We start from the raw sequence: 19,071 nt of genomic DNA, 5'->3' as shown, positions 1-19,071 counted from the left end.
CTTCTCCTGGCTGGACTCGAGATGAACTGAGGGATGTGAACCACACGGTGGATTCAATACATTTCATATTAAGTTTACACACAAGAATCAAAGTCAGTCGATTAAACTGGAAGACACAAATGTATTCGGAATATGCTAAAGGTGTGCTAGATGGTAACGTGGCCATCAGCATTGAAACAACTGAGACGCATTCAAGACGTGTGCCAGGGTCCCCACGGACACTCGCTGCCAGGCCTCGGCACTTACACAGCAGCACGTTGTTATTGACTTGACTGAGGGTTTCCTGTCGTGAGAGGATGAAGAAGCAGTACAAGGCAGGGAAATGAAAGAGCGTGCGTCTGTGGTCTCACCTGAATTCAGCAGGTAGGCTGCAATAGTCTGGTGCTAACCTCAGTGACCACAATAACACCGGCTTTTGTTTTTTTTACAGTCGATGTGTGAGACTGTAGCTGTCATGTACTTTATGATGTTCCTCTCTTTTGTCTTCCTCCGTCTGTCTTTTGCCCTCATCTTTATATGCGTCAATACACATTAGGCAGTATCATTTGATACTCACTATTGCCTCTCGAGGTCCGTGGGGGCTTCATAGCATCATGCTTTGGGTGGGTTAAATGCTTAAAGTTTTTGTTGTGGTATAACAAGACAGGACAGGTTTTTTATTTTTTTTTTATGTCATGGAGATAAACACAACCAGCCATAATCCCAGCCTCAAATCTCAGCGTTGAAGCTTTGTGTTGCCTAATGTCAGATTGTCATCAGATTGACGCCAGCCGCTTCTGTTTGTGGGTGTCGTGAAGCTGTGATTATATGACACGGCTCATAGCCCACAGCTCACCCGTCAGAGAGACATGGAACGCTGGACACAAATAAAAATGAAAGTTTGAAAGTTTCAAGAACAGTGTTGCCCAAGCATCAACTGTCTGATGTGTTTCTGACGGTACAGAGATATTCTGCCAATGCATAATCTCTTTTGGCTTTTAGTTTCTTCTTTCCAATGGTACAAATGGGTTTATCTATACTGCGTTATAATTTGGTTTACTTTGACTGGTGTTTGGAGAGCAGAGTTGTTGTGAGACTGTTCAGTGTCCCCAGAGAGGGCAGTTAACCTCAGTACCAACTGCCATGGGTCTCTCTCTCTCTCTCTCTCTCTCTCTCTCTCTCTCTCTCTCTCTCTCTCTCTCTCTCTCTCTCTCTCTCTCTCTCTCTCGGGTTTGGAGGGCTTTGGAGTGGAGGGTGTCTATAGGCACTGGATTGAAGGTATTTGAGTGCTTTCTTTTGAATCAGTGCCTCATTTTGCTCTCCATGCATTTGTGTCATGTGTAATTCTGCATGTAAAGATTCTGTTGGATGTTTGTCCTAACGAGTAGCTATGATGACTGAGTTTACTACCAACAGAGCCATAGGCTGAATTTTAATTGGAATTTAAAACTTAAACATTTTCTCTTAAAGGGCCAGTGTGTATGATTTGGCGGCATCTAGAGGTGAGGTTGAAGATTGCAACCAACTGATATTGCTCGCGCGTGCCAAGCAAGCAGAGGAACTACGGTGGCCTATGTGAAAATACAAATGGCCCTCTCGAGAGCCAGTGTTTGGTTTGTGCAACACAGCAGACTCTGTTAAGAGGACCAGCTCCATCCCTAGATATAAACGTCTCATTTTAAGGTCATATTATATTCCATTTCTGCAAATAGATGCGAAAAAGCTGCAAAAAGATCCAATAAATGCTACTCACTGGCCCTTTAATGGATTTATGAGGTTTTCCTTTATTTATTTTTCTTTTAGCGGATTGCCTTGTTGAAACTCCCTGATGCTGTTATGGTTATACCAAGGCAGGTTTAACTGGTGCTATGTAATGGTGTGATTGTTTATTCTCCTGATATCTTGGGTCCTTGCATTAGGCTTTGATGTTCGCCGGCACATGTCAGAAAAGTAATAACTTCTGCTAACTTGTGCGTTAAATTTCGTGTAGATTGTGTGGATTCAGTTTGCCTCTTTTTGATGTTGGTGAAACTGAAATCCATCACTTGGAAAGTTGTGGCTGAACAGGGAAAGTTTTTTTTTCAGGCAGTGACACATGTCTGTCTCTGTGCTACAACCGTTGTGAGGAGATTGTGGGAAACCTCTTTCATGCCAGTTTGACTGGGCATCCGTTGGCATCCACTGTGAAACCGGCAAGTCATAGCCAGACAAGGTTCAACAGTTAACAGTGTCTGCACAGTCTGTCGACAGCAGGACGTCTCGTCAGATCGAAAGCATTGTGGATTGAACAGGCCATATTCACGTTCCCCCCACTGAAAGTACTCAAATATTTTCCCACGTACAATAGATGAACTGTCTATGTCAACACTTACCACCGCTTTCGTTTTGTAGTATCTGCTTGTAACGACTGTTAAAAGTTCCCTTTTCTTTGTGCGGAAAAGCAATCAAGAAATCTGCAGCCTGCTTTTGTCATTTTTTAATTGATGTTTTTTATGTGAAAATCTAAATTACAATACTTTGTTTTTTTTATTCAGTTACAGCAGCACACGACAAATACATGATGAAAAGAATGCAAGAATACAAACGCTTAAAAAAACGTATTTACACGAATATACAGTTTATACAGTGACTCCAGATCAATTGTGATTGTGAATATGAATGTCAACTCCAAACAGCATTTTTCTTTCAAAGTTGTACATTTTATCGTTGCTCTGTTAGTGGCAACTAATGCTTATGAAGAAAAGTAGATATGATCATGTTGAACTCGGCTCAGGTTTAGGATTTTAGGAAAATCTGCCTTTTTATATGGAAAGGGCAGGGGTAGTATCAGTGTCTGACATGACAGAGGGACGTTTGGGAACTGCCTGTAATTTACTGAGCTCTCCTTTGCCCAGACAGCCAGCACACATCTTCACAATCCTCAGGAGGTCTTGTCTGAACCGCACTCCTATGAAGACGTACAGGAATGGGTTCAGGCAGGCGTGAGTGAACGCCAGGCTCTTGGCGATCTGTCCAGCTACATCGGACCGAGCTATAATGTTACAATTGGTGATGGTAGTATTAGCTGCCTGCATGGCCTCCATTATCAGCAGACTATTGTGAGGCAGCTGAGAGAGAACAAACACAAACACCACAGCAAAGATGACGCGTAGGGCCTTGTGCTTTTCAAAGCTCTTGGCCTGCAGAAGTGTGCGAATGATGACTGAGTAACAAAACAACATGACTAGTAGAGGAAGGAAGAAGCCCACGCAGATCTGCAGGGACAGAACCAGGATCTTCGTGCGGTTGTACGCGTTGTTCCAGTAAACCAGAGTACAGAGGGATTGCCCGTTTCGGTCCGTCTTCACCTGGGCGAAGATGAACTCAGGGAGGGCCAGGAGAGTGGAGACAAACCAGACACCCAGGCAGGCAAGTTTGCTGTAGAACAGCCTCTTTTTCTTCAGGTTCTGGGCCTTGATGACTTGTACAATAGCAATGTAGCGGTCCACGCTGATGCAGGTGAGCAGGAGCATGCTGCTGAAGAAGTTGATTTTATAGACCGCTGAAATAATTTTGCAGAGACCGATGCCAAAGTCCCAGCCCTTGGTGGCATCGACAGCCCAGAAGGGCAGCATGCACAGGAAGAGGAGGTCAGCGATGGCCAGGTTCAGCAGGTACACGTCGGTCATGGTTTTAAGACGGTTGCGCACAGTGGTGTAGATCCAAACCACCATCAGGTTACCCACGGCGCCAAGGAGGAAGATGATCCAGAAGAGAGGTGGTTCGTACTGCCCACGGAAATCCCTGACCCAGCTTCTGTCACACATGCCTGAGTTCTCTGGACCGTAGTCCTCTGAGTAGTCAGACGTCTCCTCCTGTCGAAAACAAAAACTTATCAGCTGATTCGATATTAAAGAGGTTTTTTTAACGAATTACATTTACTCAAGTACTGTACTTTGCACTTTAAATCAGTGTTTCCACTTTCTGCTGCTATATACTTCTACTCCACTACATCTCAGAGGCAAATATTGTACTTTGTACTCCAGTAAATGTATTTGATACCTTTGGTTACCAGTTACTTTGCAGATTTTGAGTAATAATACAAAATATAACCAAATAAAGTACAATGTATTATTAAGGATAAAGATAACTCTTGCTGAAATCCACAAGCTGCATAGTGTATATATTTAAAAATAAATAGAAATGTAAATATTTCTACTACTGTTACTTTTACTTAAGTACAAGATCAGAGTACTGTCTTTTTTTCTCCCTTTTCATTTCCTGTCCTTCTTACCCAACTGCTGTCAGGGTTTCTCACCATAACATGCTTCTAGTGAGGACACAGTGATATGACATCAAAAGCGGTCGGTGACGTACATGCTAACCAGAGCGTGCAAAAAAAAATAAAAAATTGCTCTCAGGTGCAGGTGTTTTGTCTGTGCAGGAGAAACCACATCACCACTGCACAACTTCCTGCTGCTATCCAAGCCTGGGGGGGGGGGGTAACCGATCTTGAGGGGCTCCAGAAAGGGGCACGCAGCAGAACCCAGTACCCCCAGAAGCATCACGTTTAGATTTAGGGCAAAGATAAGCAGCGAGTGAAGCGGAGACTTAGGTTTTCTCAAACGATGGAACATTTGACGCTGATGCGGCTGTGAATGTGAACATCCTACAGATGTGTGCTGTAGATACTGTACATCTACTGCACTGCAAAAACCCAATCTTACCGAGTGTTTTTGTCTAATTACTCGTCAAAATATCTCAAAACACTTAATATGAGACACAATCACCTAACAAGTAACATTGCAGTGAGACAATACTTGTTTTCAGACGGTGCATCTTGAAAAAACTCTTGACACTTTTTGGCATTACAGGCTAATTATATGGCTCTTCCTAGTACTAGTGAAATATAGCTAGCTCATTTCAAGATCTGTGTTTTAATTTGAAATGCCTAAATATTCCATCTTATTTCTTGAAATCTCACCAAGACTTTTCACATGGCACTTTGTTTTATTTAGTTTTTTTATGCTTACTAGTTGTTTTATTATAGTTTCTTTTAACTATGTTTTAATTATGTTTTTTTACTATGTTTTTACTATGTACTGGCTCTGTGGCACTCTGAGATGTCTTTTAAATGAAAAGTGCATTACAAATAAAATGCATTATTGTTATTATTATTAGATACTTTTAAATGATTACAATCAATCATAACACCTTGTATTCTTTTTCCCCCTGTGTGATTTATAGATAATAAAGAGTATCTAACACATCGTATTTAATAAACAGCACTGACATGGCTTTGTTCACACGGCAACCTGAAGATGAACCTTCACCATATGGTGTTCTTTAAAAGCATACTGTAAATACTACAGCACAAACAAACACACATGCAAGTTTGTTTCTCTATTTGTGAGCAGTCAAAACTAATCAGACACCAAAATCTACGATACCACTGTTTCATTGTTGTGTCGTGGCTACAGAAAATGATCTCAAATTAATACTTACAGTTCCATAATCAGTTCCAGCAGAAACAGTTCCTGTGGTCATATAAGCTGTAAATGTCTCTTCCATGTTATCTACAAAGAACAGGATATTAGTACAACACACTTGTAAAAAAAAAAAAGAAATATAATATTAACCGTTCAATGGAAAATGCTCCCCTTCATCCTCTACAGTGGTGTAGCAGTGCAACAAATAACTTACCCATTGAGTGATGAGACGAAGGGAGCAGCCTCTCAGTCACAGTTCTGTTTTTTTCGTCTGGTAGTACAACTGGTAACTTTGACATACAGACACAGCTTCACCAGCTTATATGGTTTCCCTTTAACCACATGGATCACGTGCTGAATCATATCATCCATCTCCTCCGTCTGCAGACAACAAACCACACACGACCCTTTGTGCTCTAGATTTCTTACCCTAAACACAGCTATATATATATATAAAGTATGCATTGAATTAAAAGGCAACTTCTTTCCAAATATCATCTTTGAACATTGTGCCAGATTTTCATGGGGAAGCGGTGACTTTTAGACTCAACCCAGTGAGCCATGTCCATCAAACTAGAACCAAAACAACGCACCCACATTCCTTCCACAGCCGATTTTAAGTTTTATCAAGTCAAAGCCTGTTTTTGACACACTGTGTGTACACAGGTGGAGCACTTAACACCACAGATGAGTGATGCATGAAACTGAAAACCATGAGGTGTGATTAAAGCTCACATCTGGAGGAGGTAGTCAATGTTGAGATGTTGTCAGCGCCATAGTTACACTTCCAGCTCAGACAGTGTGGCCTAAGATGACTGTCCAAGCAACAGTTATCTTTCCTTTGAAATGTCTTACTGGATAGACACGTCAACGGTGTGAGGGAAGTCTTTTTGAGACGTTTCAATTTTCTATTTCAAGTCAGCGGTGATGAAACAACATCCCCTTCTATCATGAGATCAAGGGCCCAACTTGTTAAAGTTAATTTAAAGGAACAAATCAACCTTTTGGTCAATTATTTTCTGTCTTGCTGAGAGTTGGATGAAAAGATCGATCCTCTGTCTGCACAGTAAATATGAACCTAGAACCATTTCCCCAAATGTCAAACTATGCCTTTAACCTGGATTTGAGTTTGTTCTATCCAAGTTAAATTAAACTATAAGTCCTGTTCATACAGCAGCATATAGGCACTGCAATACCAACACACGCAATAGCCTCATATCACGTGTCTATTGCTTCCAAGTTAAAATTGCATTCATGTGACATGTTTTTAAAAAAAGAAGTATCTTTGTGTGACGATAGGGAAATGCAAAGTTCATTGGTGTTGACAAGAGAAAAGGGAAATGAATATCATGACTAGTAGTCACATCGCTGACCACACTTCAAAACACGGCAAGGTAGAAAGTCCCCGTCACACCAACTGCATAACCTGAAACCCGAACAAAGCTGAGTTTACAAAGTGATGACATGGTTTTAAAGTCTTTATTAGTCAAGAGAAGAGCTTCAATCACTTGTTTGGTTGTTTCCTGTGTCTGTTTCTCTTGGGGGGCTGTTTTGGCCCTTGTGAAGGACTGGAGTGTGGCGCTATCGTCTCTGTTTCACTTCCTGGCCTGATATAACTTTTAGCATATTGTGAAGATGGCGATGCGGAGCGTGTGGGCCACCAGCTCTTCAGATTTCGACCAAATGCCGGTTGCGTTTCTCGGTTTTGCTCACAGTGAGGCAGAGGGAAACGGCTGTGTCATGATCAGATGAGCGTTTTCCTTCTGGGAACAAGCTGTTTGAAGAAAGTGGTGGACTGAGAGGTTTCACTCACACAGCATCGCTAACTGCAGAAGTGCAGCGAATTGACCTCATTGTTCTGATCTGTGAGCACACAAAACACAGCGTGGGGCAATACAGTACAGTCACAACTTCGCTCCCTTGCAGAAAGAAATGACGATGAGTTCAGGTCCCAAGCTGAAGATTATAGAAACACAATGAGGCATTTTAATCTTTGTTGTTGTTGGGAACTGATTTTAACTGCTTATTCTGACTGAGATATTTCATGGTCTGTCTTTGGGATAACTTTTTATGTATGGAGAGAAAAATTGTGTCAACAATTGGATTTGACGACGCACTTATGATCCCACGGTCACATGTGAATAATACAAGCCTTTATTACCCCTGTTACAGAGTCACAATGACAGAAAAAGGGGCAATTCTTCATCAGATCAACCTCTACTGTCGTCATATTCTACATAATATAACTTTCATTTTGACATGCCTCCTGATATACATGTTTACAGTCAATTCGTATGACCTGACAGGCCGAAAATAGTTTCACATGTGAGAAAAAGTTGAGAAGCCATGAATTGGTCACCAGTATGGGACGATGCAAGCAGTATGGTTTCAGCTACTTGACAGGTTGACGTGCAGGATGACAAAAGGCAAAAGGGGAAAACCTTCCGTCTAATTAGTACAGCAGTCTGTATGTTGCATTTTCAGCTATAGCGTCATCTCTTTTAACAAGGCACGTCAATAAGTTTCCCAAATAATAATAAGTTCCCTGTTTTAGGTTTCATAGGAAGTGGGAGGTTTACTTGGCGTGCTCTGCATGAACTGATGTCTCTGAGGTGAGTGTATATATGCTGACTCAAACCGGAAATCGGTACGACCGACACTCACAAACTGATCACATATACAGTCCTTATTTGAGATACTGGGCCACGAATGATGTTGAAAATGATGACACCTCTCCAGATGTATCTTCATGTTCCCACAAACAGCAGCCCGCACAACTCATTCAGCAGTTTTTCATCGGGTATCACATGCTAATCACACGTGGTTCTGCATCATAGCATCATAGAAATAAAATGATACAGAAGCCAGCTTCAGGGTGTTGAGTCATTTGCTGAACTCAATGTATACGGTATGTTGTAGATATGCGATTTCATGGAAAGGTATCGCTCAACAATTCTCAGAGGTGACTGAAATAGCTGATATCTGTTAATCTGTTCTGTGCCACATTTTTTGCAAGTTGCACGCTTAGATTAAAGATATTGAGCTCCTGGTAGCTGAGAACTCGCATAACCTTTTATAGCCTTAATAACATGCCTCCTGACGGGCACGGGCCTCTGTCACAACACACGTGGATGTCGCCAAGGCCTTGTGCTCAGCAGGTACAGCTGAGGAGCCAGTGGGTGAGTCACAGAGATGGAGGCAATCGCAGAATATCTGTGGGGAAAATAAACCACAAATATTACATCTACGTGTTTATCCTCGACCTTGGAATACTTGTCGCAGAACTTCTCCTAAAGATATAGAAGTATAAATGGTATAACACTGGTGCTGGGGTCACTGGAGACTCCAATTTACAATTACACAACAGTGGTAAATAGACATCGTGTAACAACTGCACACGTAGAGAAGAGGCATCAAGTATGTTGTATAGCTAAATGTATTTTAAGTTTGCAAACTTTAAACACCATGAGGGTACGTTTTATTATCTCCAGCAGGCGTAAACCATGAGGGGATCATGCGTTAGGCGTGTGTGTGTGTGTGTGTGTGTGTGTGTGTGTGTGTGTAGTGTATCTGTCTGTCTGTCAACAGCTAATCTTACCGCTGGATCCATCAGCCTGATATTTTGTCTGCACATATATGACTGTATGCTCCAGGACCTCTTGTTGTTATTGGGATTCACAATTTTTGAAAAACACATTTTATTGACCGTTCTATACCGACTGCTGTCTCCTCACTCCACTTAACCAACCGAGCCAAGTGATCAACAAACGCTTCAGTTTGGAGTCCTGTTCCTGCGCGTGATCCTCTCTAGATTTGGCAAAACAATTATGGTTTGTATTTATTCAATGAAACATTAAAGAGGTGGTCGGGAATCTGTACTTTACTGAGTGCGCTTTTCTGTTACCTATGAATTCAACGTAACATTTGTAAGGGGAAGAAAGCGTTATTTTTGTTCAAAACGTACATGGTTTCACTTTAAGGAAGTGAACACACAATGTACTGCACAGTGAAGTCTGTCTCTGCTTCCTTTGTGGTACTGAAATATTGAAACCCAAGAAGACAGCATCTTTTTGGCCACACAATATGGATTTCTAATGAAGGAGCGAAAGATTAAAGCGACCACACCACCATTGTTTTTTAACACCATACATCACTCTGGACATCACCTTGAATTCAGAAACTATTTCTCCTCAAGCAACAAGTTGACTCGGTGATTCCGGAGAAAAACTAAACAGAAGCTTTTGTCTGAGCGAAAGTGAGAAAACCCCTTTGATGCCTTGCCGTTGAGCAGGAAGCTGCAGTGAATGGGTACACCGCTATGTATTAACAGTTGGCCCATATTGTGGGAAAGTACTGTCACCGACACAGCTGTCAGCAGCGCGACAGATCGAGTTCGGTACCGAGAGACACAAGTCACCGCTTCCTGTGTACCTGCTCGCTGTGATTTATTGCATGCACTGATAGACAACTGTTCAGCATTTGCATCTGAAATGATGAGCAGCTTTCCCATGACCGTCTCTCCTTTTGATGCTGCTAATAGAAAACAGATGCACGCACGCAAATGTGAATTCACACGTACAAAGCACACACATACAATAAACAGGTTGATAAGAAATTCGACATCTTTTATCTTTTGACAGCAGAGCAAACAGGTTTTTAAAGAATATTGTATGTTTGCTTTCACCTCCTCCCCTTTTTACACCATGCATACAAGTCCTGCACATGATGCAAAACCAACACAAGTTCAACTCAGGACAGACTGTGGCTTCAAGAGTTTCACTGAAAACAACAGGGGGGGGGGGGGGGCTGGTGACCATGGTGACCACTATCTCTACCCACTCTGGTTAACACAACCAATGCAAAAACAACGCGCTCTTTCTCTTGGCACTTCAAACAGCTAAGGAAGCAGATGAAGTAAATTAATGTGTAGAATTAAAAACAAGTGCAGCTGATAAACGGGAGGCTGATTCAGAGTTTTGAGAGGATGTATTTAACAATCTGTGGCCCTCTGTGGTTTCTTGATGTTGAATCGGTTCAAGAGGGGGAGGGCTTTTTGTCTTATTGTATTCTCTCTCTCCTAATATAATCCAAAAGAAAGGAGAAAAAAATCCATGAAAGATATCTCTTTATGCTGATCGAGGTATCGGGGGCATCCTGGGGCATCCATCGTAATCTTCTTCTCAATCCAGGCCACATTTAGCCACTAATATCACACATCCCCATGTACACAGCTTGTCATGCTTTATGCAGAGAGGCTTTTAAGATGATGTGCATTTTTGCAGTCTGGCGCCCCCTTGTTGTCAGTCTAGACAATCAATCCATTATGTCCTATTTATTCTTCAAACTGTTTGTCATTTGTTTGTTGTTTATTGCCAGTGTCCCAGCATGCAGTGGGTCAGAGAAGAGAGACAGCCTGGGCATGTTTTTCACAGGGCATATTTATGATCTGATATTTTCACAGCCAGAACATATTAGAATAACATCCTAGGTCTGAAAGCTTCACTCTTCAGTGAATGTACTTTGTGTTTATATGATTAAATACACCTTAAAGTGAAAAAACAATGACTAAGAATGAACACACGTTTAATTGTCAACAGCTTTTATTACCCCATACTTTGCACGATACAAACATCTAGTATAATATAATGTAGCTGTATCATACTCTACAAGAGCATTACTTCATGAACATCATGTATATGTTCATTTTCTCTTACACGCCATCACCCACAGCAATACGAAAAGTACACAGTTAAAGATTCCAGACAAAAATATTCTATGCCCTTTGTGTAGGGAAGTCATTCCAGATCACCATCGACGTCATTCAATGACGCAAGAGCAGAAAAAACTAAATGCGAGAAGTTTTGGTATATTTTCGATGATCAGACTTTCACAGAATGTCACATCATTGGAAATATTCTGTGTGTGAAATGCAATACAATTTTTCGGGAAGGCGGGGTTGACCTCAGAAGGTTGGTAAATATGACTTAATAAACACACCGGCTTGGGTCGAACTCAACTGCTAAAATGAAGACCGATCAGCAAAATATCAACGATCAACTACCCGGTGCTAGAAAGCTAAATATCACCGATAACCATCTGATAGATACGACTGCAATGCTTCAGGCAGACAGTGCGTATCTGTCCAGTTCAGCAAATGCACAAGGCCTCTTTAAACGGGGACGTGATAGTAATTGCATAGAGCACTGAGGGAAGTCTGCCAGCTACAGTCAGTCAGCTCCACAACTGGGACGTAGGAAAAAAAAGCACAGCTGGAGAAGGCTATCGTTTGTCATTACTTCATCAGTGTGCTCAGCGGTGCGTACCGACGACCCCCCCCCCCCCCCCCCCGCTCTGCTCGCACTCTTTACTAAAGCCGATAATTACTGAAGATGCCAGATAAAGCATGAATAAACAATTCCCCGGAGAATTGCTTTTTTCTGTCTCTCTTGCCTTGCAGCAGTGGAACCGGTGGTTTCTCGTTGCTGTCTAACCCTCTGGACACCTGTTGTCTTGGGTAGAACTCATTCATTGGGCTCGTATCTGAAACAGACGAGCAATAACAGCGTCAAAAACCTGAAATTAGACAAATATCTCGGTATGAAAGCCAATTTTTCAAGCACAAAAGTGGCTGAACTTGAAGGGCCATACCGGTGTGTCTGCTCGTTTTACAAAACATTCCTCTTCTGGAGAGACCAGCGATGTTTTACACTTAAAGCTCACCTCTGCAATCGTTTTCTAATGTCTTTGATCTGCTCATTTTTCTTGGTCAGGATCTCCTTCATGTTGCGGTAGGCCGCAGTTTGCTGGAACTTCTTGTCCAACTCCTGCACACCACACACGTAAATAAACACATGAAAGTACCTGCAACCGAAGCTGAACGCAATACCAGCTGTTTCTATAGACATGTTTGATTAACAGTATGACGTGCGTTAACTTCAGATGCTGGTTACTCTCCGTTGCAGGTAAAAACCACAGTGACGCACCTTCTCTGCCAAGGACAGCTGCTCCTGCACTCGCAGAAGATCATGTTTGGCAGAGATCAGGTTCTCCTGCAGACCCTTCTGGGAGGCCGAGTTGGCGCTAAGAGACCTTTCATAGTCACATCTCAGAGCCGCCACCGTGCCCTCGAGACTGCTGATCTCCTGGGATTGAGCAGCCAGCTTGAAGGGGAAAAGAAACAGCGTAGAAGTTCAGAAGGAATGAACGGCAATCATTGCTGTTGCTACAGAATCGACACCCTATTCCTATTCACAGGGAGAGACCAAAGCAACACTTTGGTCGGCTGGGTACGTACCATTCGAGGTCCAAGTTAGCAGATGAAACCAAATGACAGCAAATGTTCAGATGCAACAAAATTAAGAGTTCAAAAATAAAAGTAGTAGAATGGAGAGCAGACTTAAAAAGTCTAAATGAAGATGACGCTACTTTGCCAAGCCAAACTCCAAACAGTACCTGCTGGTCACCTTGCACCGTCTGAACGTCTTTCAGGGCTCTCTCTGCTTTGGTTCTCTCATCCAGAGCACTCATTGCCTCAGAAATGAATCAGAGCAGAGAGTTTGCAATGTAAACTGGTGCACGAATCAGAAGAAAAGTGTCTGTGTTTAGAAACGCACGGCTGATTGTTATACCTGTGACTCTAAAGTCCGCATCCTGGCTTTCAGTTTGTCATTTTCCTCCTGTAGTCTCACTATCTCCTGGAAACGAATATTTGAGATTGGTGTTGAAAGAGTGTATAAATATAACTTTTACAACAATTACTCAATATGTAATTCATGCAATGTATTTCTTGACCTTGTTCAGAAGTTCAGACACCCCGCCTTCATTCAGCGGTGCTAGCTTGACTTTGCTTGTTTCCTGGTTTATCTGGGAATAAAGGAAACACTTTACAACGGAAACAATGACAGAACAGTCTTAAAACATGTTGTTTATACCGTCATATTACTGTATGTAAGACGTAATGGCAAAAATAAAGCTTTTATATCCTTATAAATGTGAAGATGACTGGTGTGTACCTTTTGAGAAGGTGTGAATAGTCAAACCCATGAAAGAGCAGCATATAGTATTACAATGCTGATTTGTTTTCCTTTAACAGTGCGTCGCGAAACCACACGCCAACCTCAGTGATGTGTGACTTCTTAACCGCACGGCTACTCGTGAACGGGCACGGGGCCCGACATGTAAGACAACTTCAATTGCACTCTAGCTGCTGAATTCCATGTGGGTGTAAATATCCTTTGAACACATGATTAATGACTATTGACTGTGCTGTGTAAAGCGCTACAGCACACTCACCTTATTAGTGGTTTTAAAGTCAGTCTTCTCAAATTCAGCCACTTGTTCCAACAGCTCCCTATATGGGTAAAAAAGCAGAGAATTGGACAGCAGAATAATTCATCAAATTACAGGCAAGGAGATACGAAAAGCTTGAAATCGATCTATAAAATACAAAGTATGTAAAGGTAATATTGTCAATATTTTGTGAGCCACAGATTGGAACTGATCTGACAATATGAACGATGTGATGATCTCCTCACACAACTGTCAGCTTGCCACTACAATGTTTTGTTTTTCTACGTTACAAAAATAAAAAATGCTATTTGGCAGTTATGTATCTTTGGCAAGGAGTAAACAGCCCTTTTTTCTATTTGGCAGTTTAGCACTTATGATATAAGCGTTATGCTTGTGGTGAACAGAAGTGCTCTCTGGAAAGCTTATATGTGGTTTTTAAAAAGCAGCCGAACACACGTAGACTGTGACATGGGGCGTATTCCTTGCTTTGTACGCCGTGTCAGTCACGTAGGGCTGAGCCCTGTGAGAGGAAAAAAACACACTTTATCCACCCACTACGTGCACATTACAAACAAAAGAACGTTTCCAAAACAAGTTGAGTGTTTTAACAAGGTGAAAGGTTACGGAGGTCAGAAGTTGCGTGAAGTTCACCTGAATATCACAGAAGTACATTCAAACAAAGAGCTTTACATATGCTCATATCATGTTAGTTCATAACATGTTAAGGACATTTAGCTGCAAAGTGCACATTTTGTGCACTGTGTGCCAAAAAAGCCTTAATACATGCTTTACCAAAATGTCAAGAGTGCAATGTACCCTCTGACAACAGTTCAAATGTGATTTATCTTTATTACTGGTTTCACATGTGCATGTGTGCATGTGGTGGCTTGTAATATGAAGACGCACTCTTGGCCCCCTTGCTTGGTAACAACAGCAAGAAACTCCTTTTAGGTAATTCTGTTTCATCACATGTGGCCCCAAAACTGTGTACGACTTCAGCATTTCACCAGCTAATAGTCATTGACAGTAAAAAAAAAAAGAACTTTATTAAAATTCAATTTTTTAAATTATTGTGAATCTATAAAAATATGTAATATTAAAGTTGCAAATTAAATTTTGTTTAAGGATTAAAGAGTTATGTCACCCAAACTATAAAAGACATTTTTTGTGAGGCTAAAACAAATATTTCATTTGAAAAATACAAAGTCTAATTCCACAAACAATGTCCTTGTTTCTCAAGATGATACATTGTGGGGTGTTACATCGCTATTCGGTTCTTTAAATTCAGTTTTTTGGTTTCATCAACATTCTCGCCAACATTCTTCATACCGCTCTCGCCTCTATTGTATTGGTAGAAGTCTCAAAGTATGATATTTTTGTGATTTGGGTGAACTGACATTAAAACGTAAACAACAATGTGGCAGCAGTTGTGGTTTTCGAGCTAAATGAACGTCACTAGAAACCATTGTAATGGAGAAAAGGGTCAGATCGTCATTGCCTATGTGGCTTGGCAATGACATTGATGCCCTGCATACATACCTGTGACATGCACGAGATCTAAACCTAAACAGCCCTGAGGAGGAAGTGGCACAAAGTGGAGGAGTTATTCTCATGAACATGAAGGGGTATCGTGTGTTTCGAGGCCTGGCACACTTCTTACTTTGGTGTGGCACTCTGTTTGACCTTAAAACTCACAAAGCCGTTTAGGCTGCAAGAGGTGCGGTATAACATCTGAATTAGAACGTGATGTACTCATTTGGCAGTAAACCTGACCAGGTCACCTTTTCGTCAAAAGTCAACAACTAACAGGAATGCCTGATTCTGCTTCCTTCCTCGCTGCTCACCTGTTCTCCAGCTCCGAGATATCGCTCTGCAGTCGAAGGTAAAACTTCTCAGCCTGTGAGAAGAGCTGCCTGAGCAGCAGCACGTTGGTGTGAGCTGTGTTGATGAGCTCCATCTCCACCTCCCCACGCACCACCGCCTGCAGCCCGTCCAGCATCTCCTTCACCTCGTCCACTGTGAAGGTTTCCTCCACCAGCCTTCAGAGAGAAACATGCATGCATGAACATTACAGCTCCACCTCAACCTAAAAGCACTTCATCGGTGTATGATATCTTCCCCCTCTATTGAATATGAGTCAGTGAGTAAAATATGAATTTACATACAAAAGAACAACAAAAACGTAAGTATGACCAGTCACCTGCTATCTTTGAGTTCTTCAAAGCATGAGTCAATGGTCTTAAGTCTCAGGACCATCTTTGAACGTGCAAATCGCATGTAATTGATGACTTCATTCTGATGGTGTTCATTAAACCCAAATTCAGCCTACATGGAGACAAGAAGAGAGAAAAGAGTAACGTTAAAGATGGACAGAGAGAGAGAGGCTGTAATAGAAACCACGACTAGCGTATGAGCTAACGTGAAGAGGATTTCCCCCTGCTAATGTGTGACGGCCTATTCACATGAGCCTGCACATACAATGTGCTATATTTGGGGATGACTGCTATCTGCCTTCTTGTCTTTATATGAAACTGAGTGAGATGATGAGCATGCTAACTTCTAAAAGCAAACAGGTGGCTTGGCTACCAAAAGAAAAAACAGCAGATGATCGCAGCTACTTACCATGGTGGCTGTGCAGCTAACGCCAACGTTACTAAGCTAGCTTGTAGCCTGAGATGATCCAAAAGGGGGCAGAAAAAAGGGTGTTTCAGCCTCTAATTTAGCCCGCGCAGCGAACAGACAAGAAGCTAATGGTAATATACTGGAGTCGAGGGTTTTAGTAAACTATTTGTGAGTATAGTTCAGCTCGGTGAAGAGGCTACACGGAGGTTATATCATAGCTATAAGATTATCTGGTTGGCTAGCATAGCGATCAGCTGGTGTTTGCCTTGAGAATGCCTTGGTAACGGAGAATAGCGTCATTGCCTTGGTTACTGGGGGTGCGTTCAGCGGCGCTACGTACATTATGAAACAACTAGTTATGTTTCGAATGGCTGCTAAAAAATACAAGATATGTTGTTGAAATAACACTGTCAGAATAACAAAGTAGCATATAAATAGGACATACAGACATTTAATTGTGATCACAGGCTTCAATAAATTGTATACAAGGCTACTCTGTTCACACAAGTAAATAGTCTGTCATTCTTAAAAAGGTGCATTTTTATTTTTTGTCAAGGTATGATGGCCACCAAGTCTTACTATTTCATCTCCGTTAACAAGTTATAGGTACAAGAAGGTTAAGATGATTTGTTGTTGTTGGTTAAAAAACCGTTGCACTTTGTTCATTTAAACTTTGCACTACTGTTTAGTGAGTTCATTTAACATTATTCTATTTTATTGTCTATATTGTGCATTTTTATACTCAATATTTTTGCTCTGTTACTTTTATTGTTTACCTGTATCATAATGCTGCTGTAGCAAACTAATTTCCCCTTGCAGGATTAATAAAGTATCTATCTATCTATCTATCTATCTATCTATCTATCTATCTATCTATCTATCTATCTATCTATCTATCTATCTATCTATCTATCTATCTATCTATCTATCTGTCTATCTATCTATCTATCTATCTATCTATCTATCTATCTATCTATCTATCTATCTATCTATCTATCTATCTATCTATCTGTCTATCTATCTATCTATCTATCTATCTATCTATCTATCTATTTATTTATTTATTTATTTAAATGCCAACATGTATTCACGTGTAACCATACTGCAAATATACTTGGATAGTATTAAGCAGTATGGGCAATTTACATATTCACAATACAATCACCCAGCTATAATACATGATTCGATTGATTAACTGATTGGACTCATCGTGGCTGCTTCTTTATCGGTTAAACTAATATGACTGCACGAGAGCTGAATAAAAACTTCACAGAGATTCTGTTGTATTGTCTGCTTGTAACATGTCACTGAAGCCAAAAAGACATCACGATCAATTTTGTTGAGGAGGTCAGAAAAAAGAAGGAAAAGTTGTTTCCCCTCATGTCTCTAGCTGTAATTAAATTAGACTAACAGGCAGCACATGGTCGGTCACCGAATCAGATGCCTCAAAATGTGACCACTCTGTGCTGCCCCGCTCAAATTCACTGTGCAACATCAGTCAGCCACAGAGACCAAGATGTTTCCCCTTTACCTTCAATCGCAGTGAGTGACTAACAATTTTAGACACCAGATTCTGGAGGGCTCAAGTAATAGATTACCCTTCTTAGTTTTTGTTACAATCCCATATGTTGGTGCGGATGTTCTACAGTGGTCAGTTAGACTATGGTGGTTACTTTTATTATTTGCGTAGCTCTTGTGGCAGATCCAACATGAGTTGATTAGTTGATGTCATGTCTACAGCTGGTCTGTGAACAACTATAGCAAAGTGTCAAAGTTATTCGATCGTAGAAGAATGTGGGTCATTGCAAGAGAGTAAAAGTATGCAAAGCAAACAATTGATGTATTTTAACTAAGCTGTTGTAGTACAGTAGGAAGGACATAACAGGAAAACACGATAGTTAATATACATATATTTACTTTTTCTATCATTTTAATCCATTTTTTTTGCCACTGTGATAGAACAAATGTGTGTATGTGCCTGTATAGGACTGTATGTGTGGCCAGTTAATATTTGTCCTGGTCTCAGTCTTCATGTAGGCCCAACTGGTGTAAACTGCTATTATAGCACAGATATTGCTGCATTGTTGGGACAGTGCCCCTAGAGGGCACAATCATCTTTCTTTCCCCAGGTGCCTCTTTTTTACCTAGATAGATCGATGGATAGATAGGTAGATAGATAGATAGATACTGATATCTGGAAACCTGCAAAAGTAAAATGATTAAATATAAAGAACAAATGAACAATACTATTAGCCATAATAATAGTCATGCTTATAATAATGACAATAATTTAGGTTGAATTAACTGTTTTTACAACTTCCTATAAGATATCAAGAAGCAAACTATGCAGAGGTAGAAATAGTGCAATTCAGTTTCCATTTCATCAGATCAATTCACAGAGATTACTAAGAAAGTTCATTCTAATAATGTGATCTTATTGATGTGTATGGACGTTTATTTGGTGTAATCTGTCTAGTTTTTAAACGGTCAAATGGAAACTAAAGATTATACAATATAACCGTCAGCATCGGCTGTTCCGATGTCAGGTTCGGCTGTCTGTATCAATTACAAGCACCGATGAAAAATGATGAAAATCTGATCTCGGGTCGGCATCTCGACAATTCCGCGTTGAGACAAAACCAATCAGCTGACAGCCGCATGACAGGCAGGGCCTCACGCGTGCGCAGTAGCACACTTCTTTGGTATGAGGAAT

The 19,071-nt window shown here is 41.1% G+C and overlaps 2 protein-coding genes across 2 annotated transcripts; both read right to left on the bottom strand.

Moving 5' to 3' along the window:
• Positions 1-2,480: 2,480 nt before the first annotated feature.
• Positions 2,481-5,726, bottom strand: LOC306793815 (C-C chemokine receptor type 9-like). The gene is made up of 3 exons (XM_079291587.1): positions 5,662-5,726; positions 5,464-5,534; positions 2,481-3,833 (listed from the first exon to the last, which is right to left on the bottom strand). Exons 1-3 carry the CDS (start codon positions 5,663-5,665, stop codon positions 2,781-2,783), a joined length of 1,128 nt encoding a protein of 375 aa, XP_079147713.1. The 5' UTR covers positions 5,666-5,726; the 3' UTR covers positions 2,481-2,780.
• Positions 5,727-11,806: 6,080 nt separating this feature from the next.
• On the bottom strand, positions 11,807-16,502 carry lztfl1 (leucine zipper transcription factor-like 1). The gene is made up of 10 exons (XM_079291987.1): positions 16,359-16,502; positions 15,937-16,061; positions 15,581-15,775; positions 13,740-13,797; positions 13,239-13,310; positions 13,076-13,141; positions 12,900-12,977; positions 12,431-12,607; positions 12,168-12,271; positions 11,807-11,987 (listed from the first exon to the last, which is right to left on the bottom strand). The coding sequence occupies exons 1-10, from the start codon at positions 16,359-16,361 to the stop codon at positions 11,969-11,971; spliced, it is 897 nt and encodes a 298-aa protein (XP_079148113.1). The 5' UTR covers positions 16,362-16,502; the 3' UTR covers positions 11,807-11,968.
• Between the last annotated feature and the right edge of the window lie 2,569 nt (positions 16,503-19,071).

This window comes from Melanostigma gelatinosum (assembly GCF_949748355.1).
Source record: "Melanostigma gelatinosum genome assembly, chromosome: 20".
Lineage (NCBI taxonomy): Eukaryota > Metazoa > Chordata > Actinopteri > Perciformes > Zoarcidae > Melanostigma > Melanostigma gelatinosum.
Note: the sequence above shows the minus strand (reverse complement) of the source record. Positions and strands in the feature narration are given on the sequence as shown.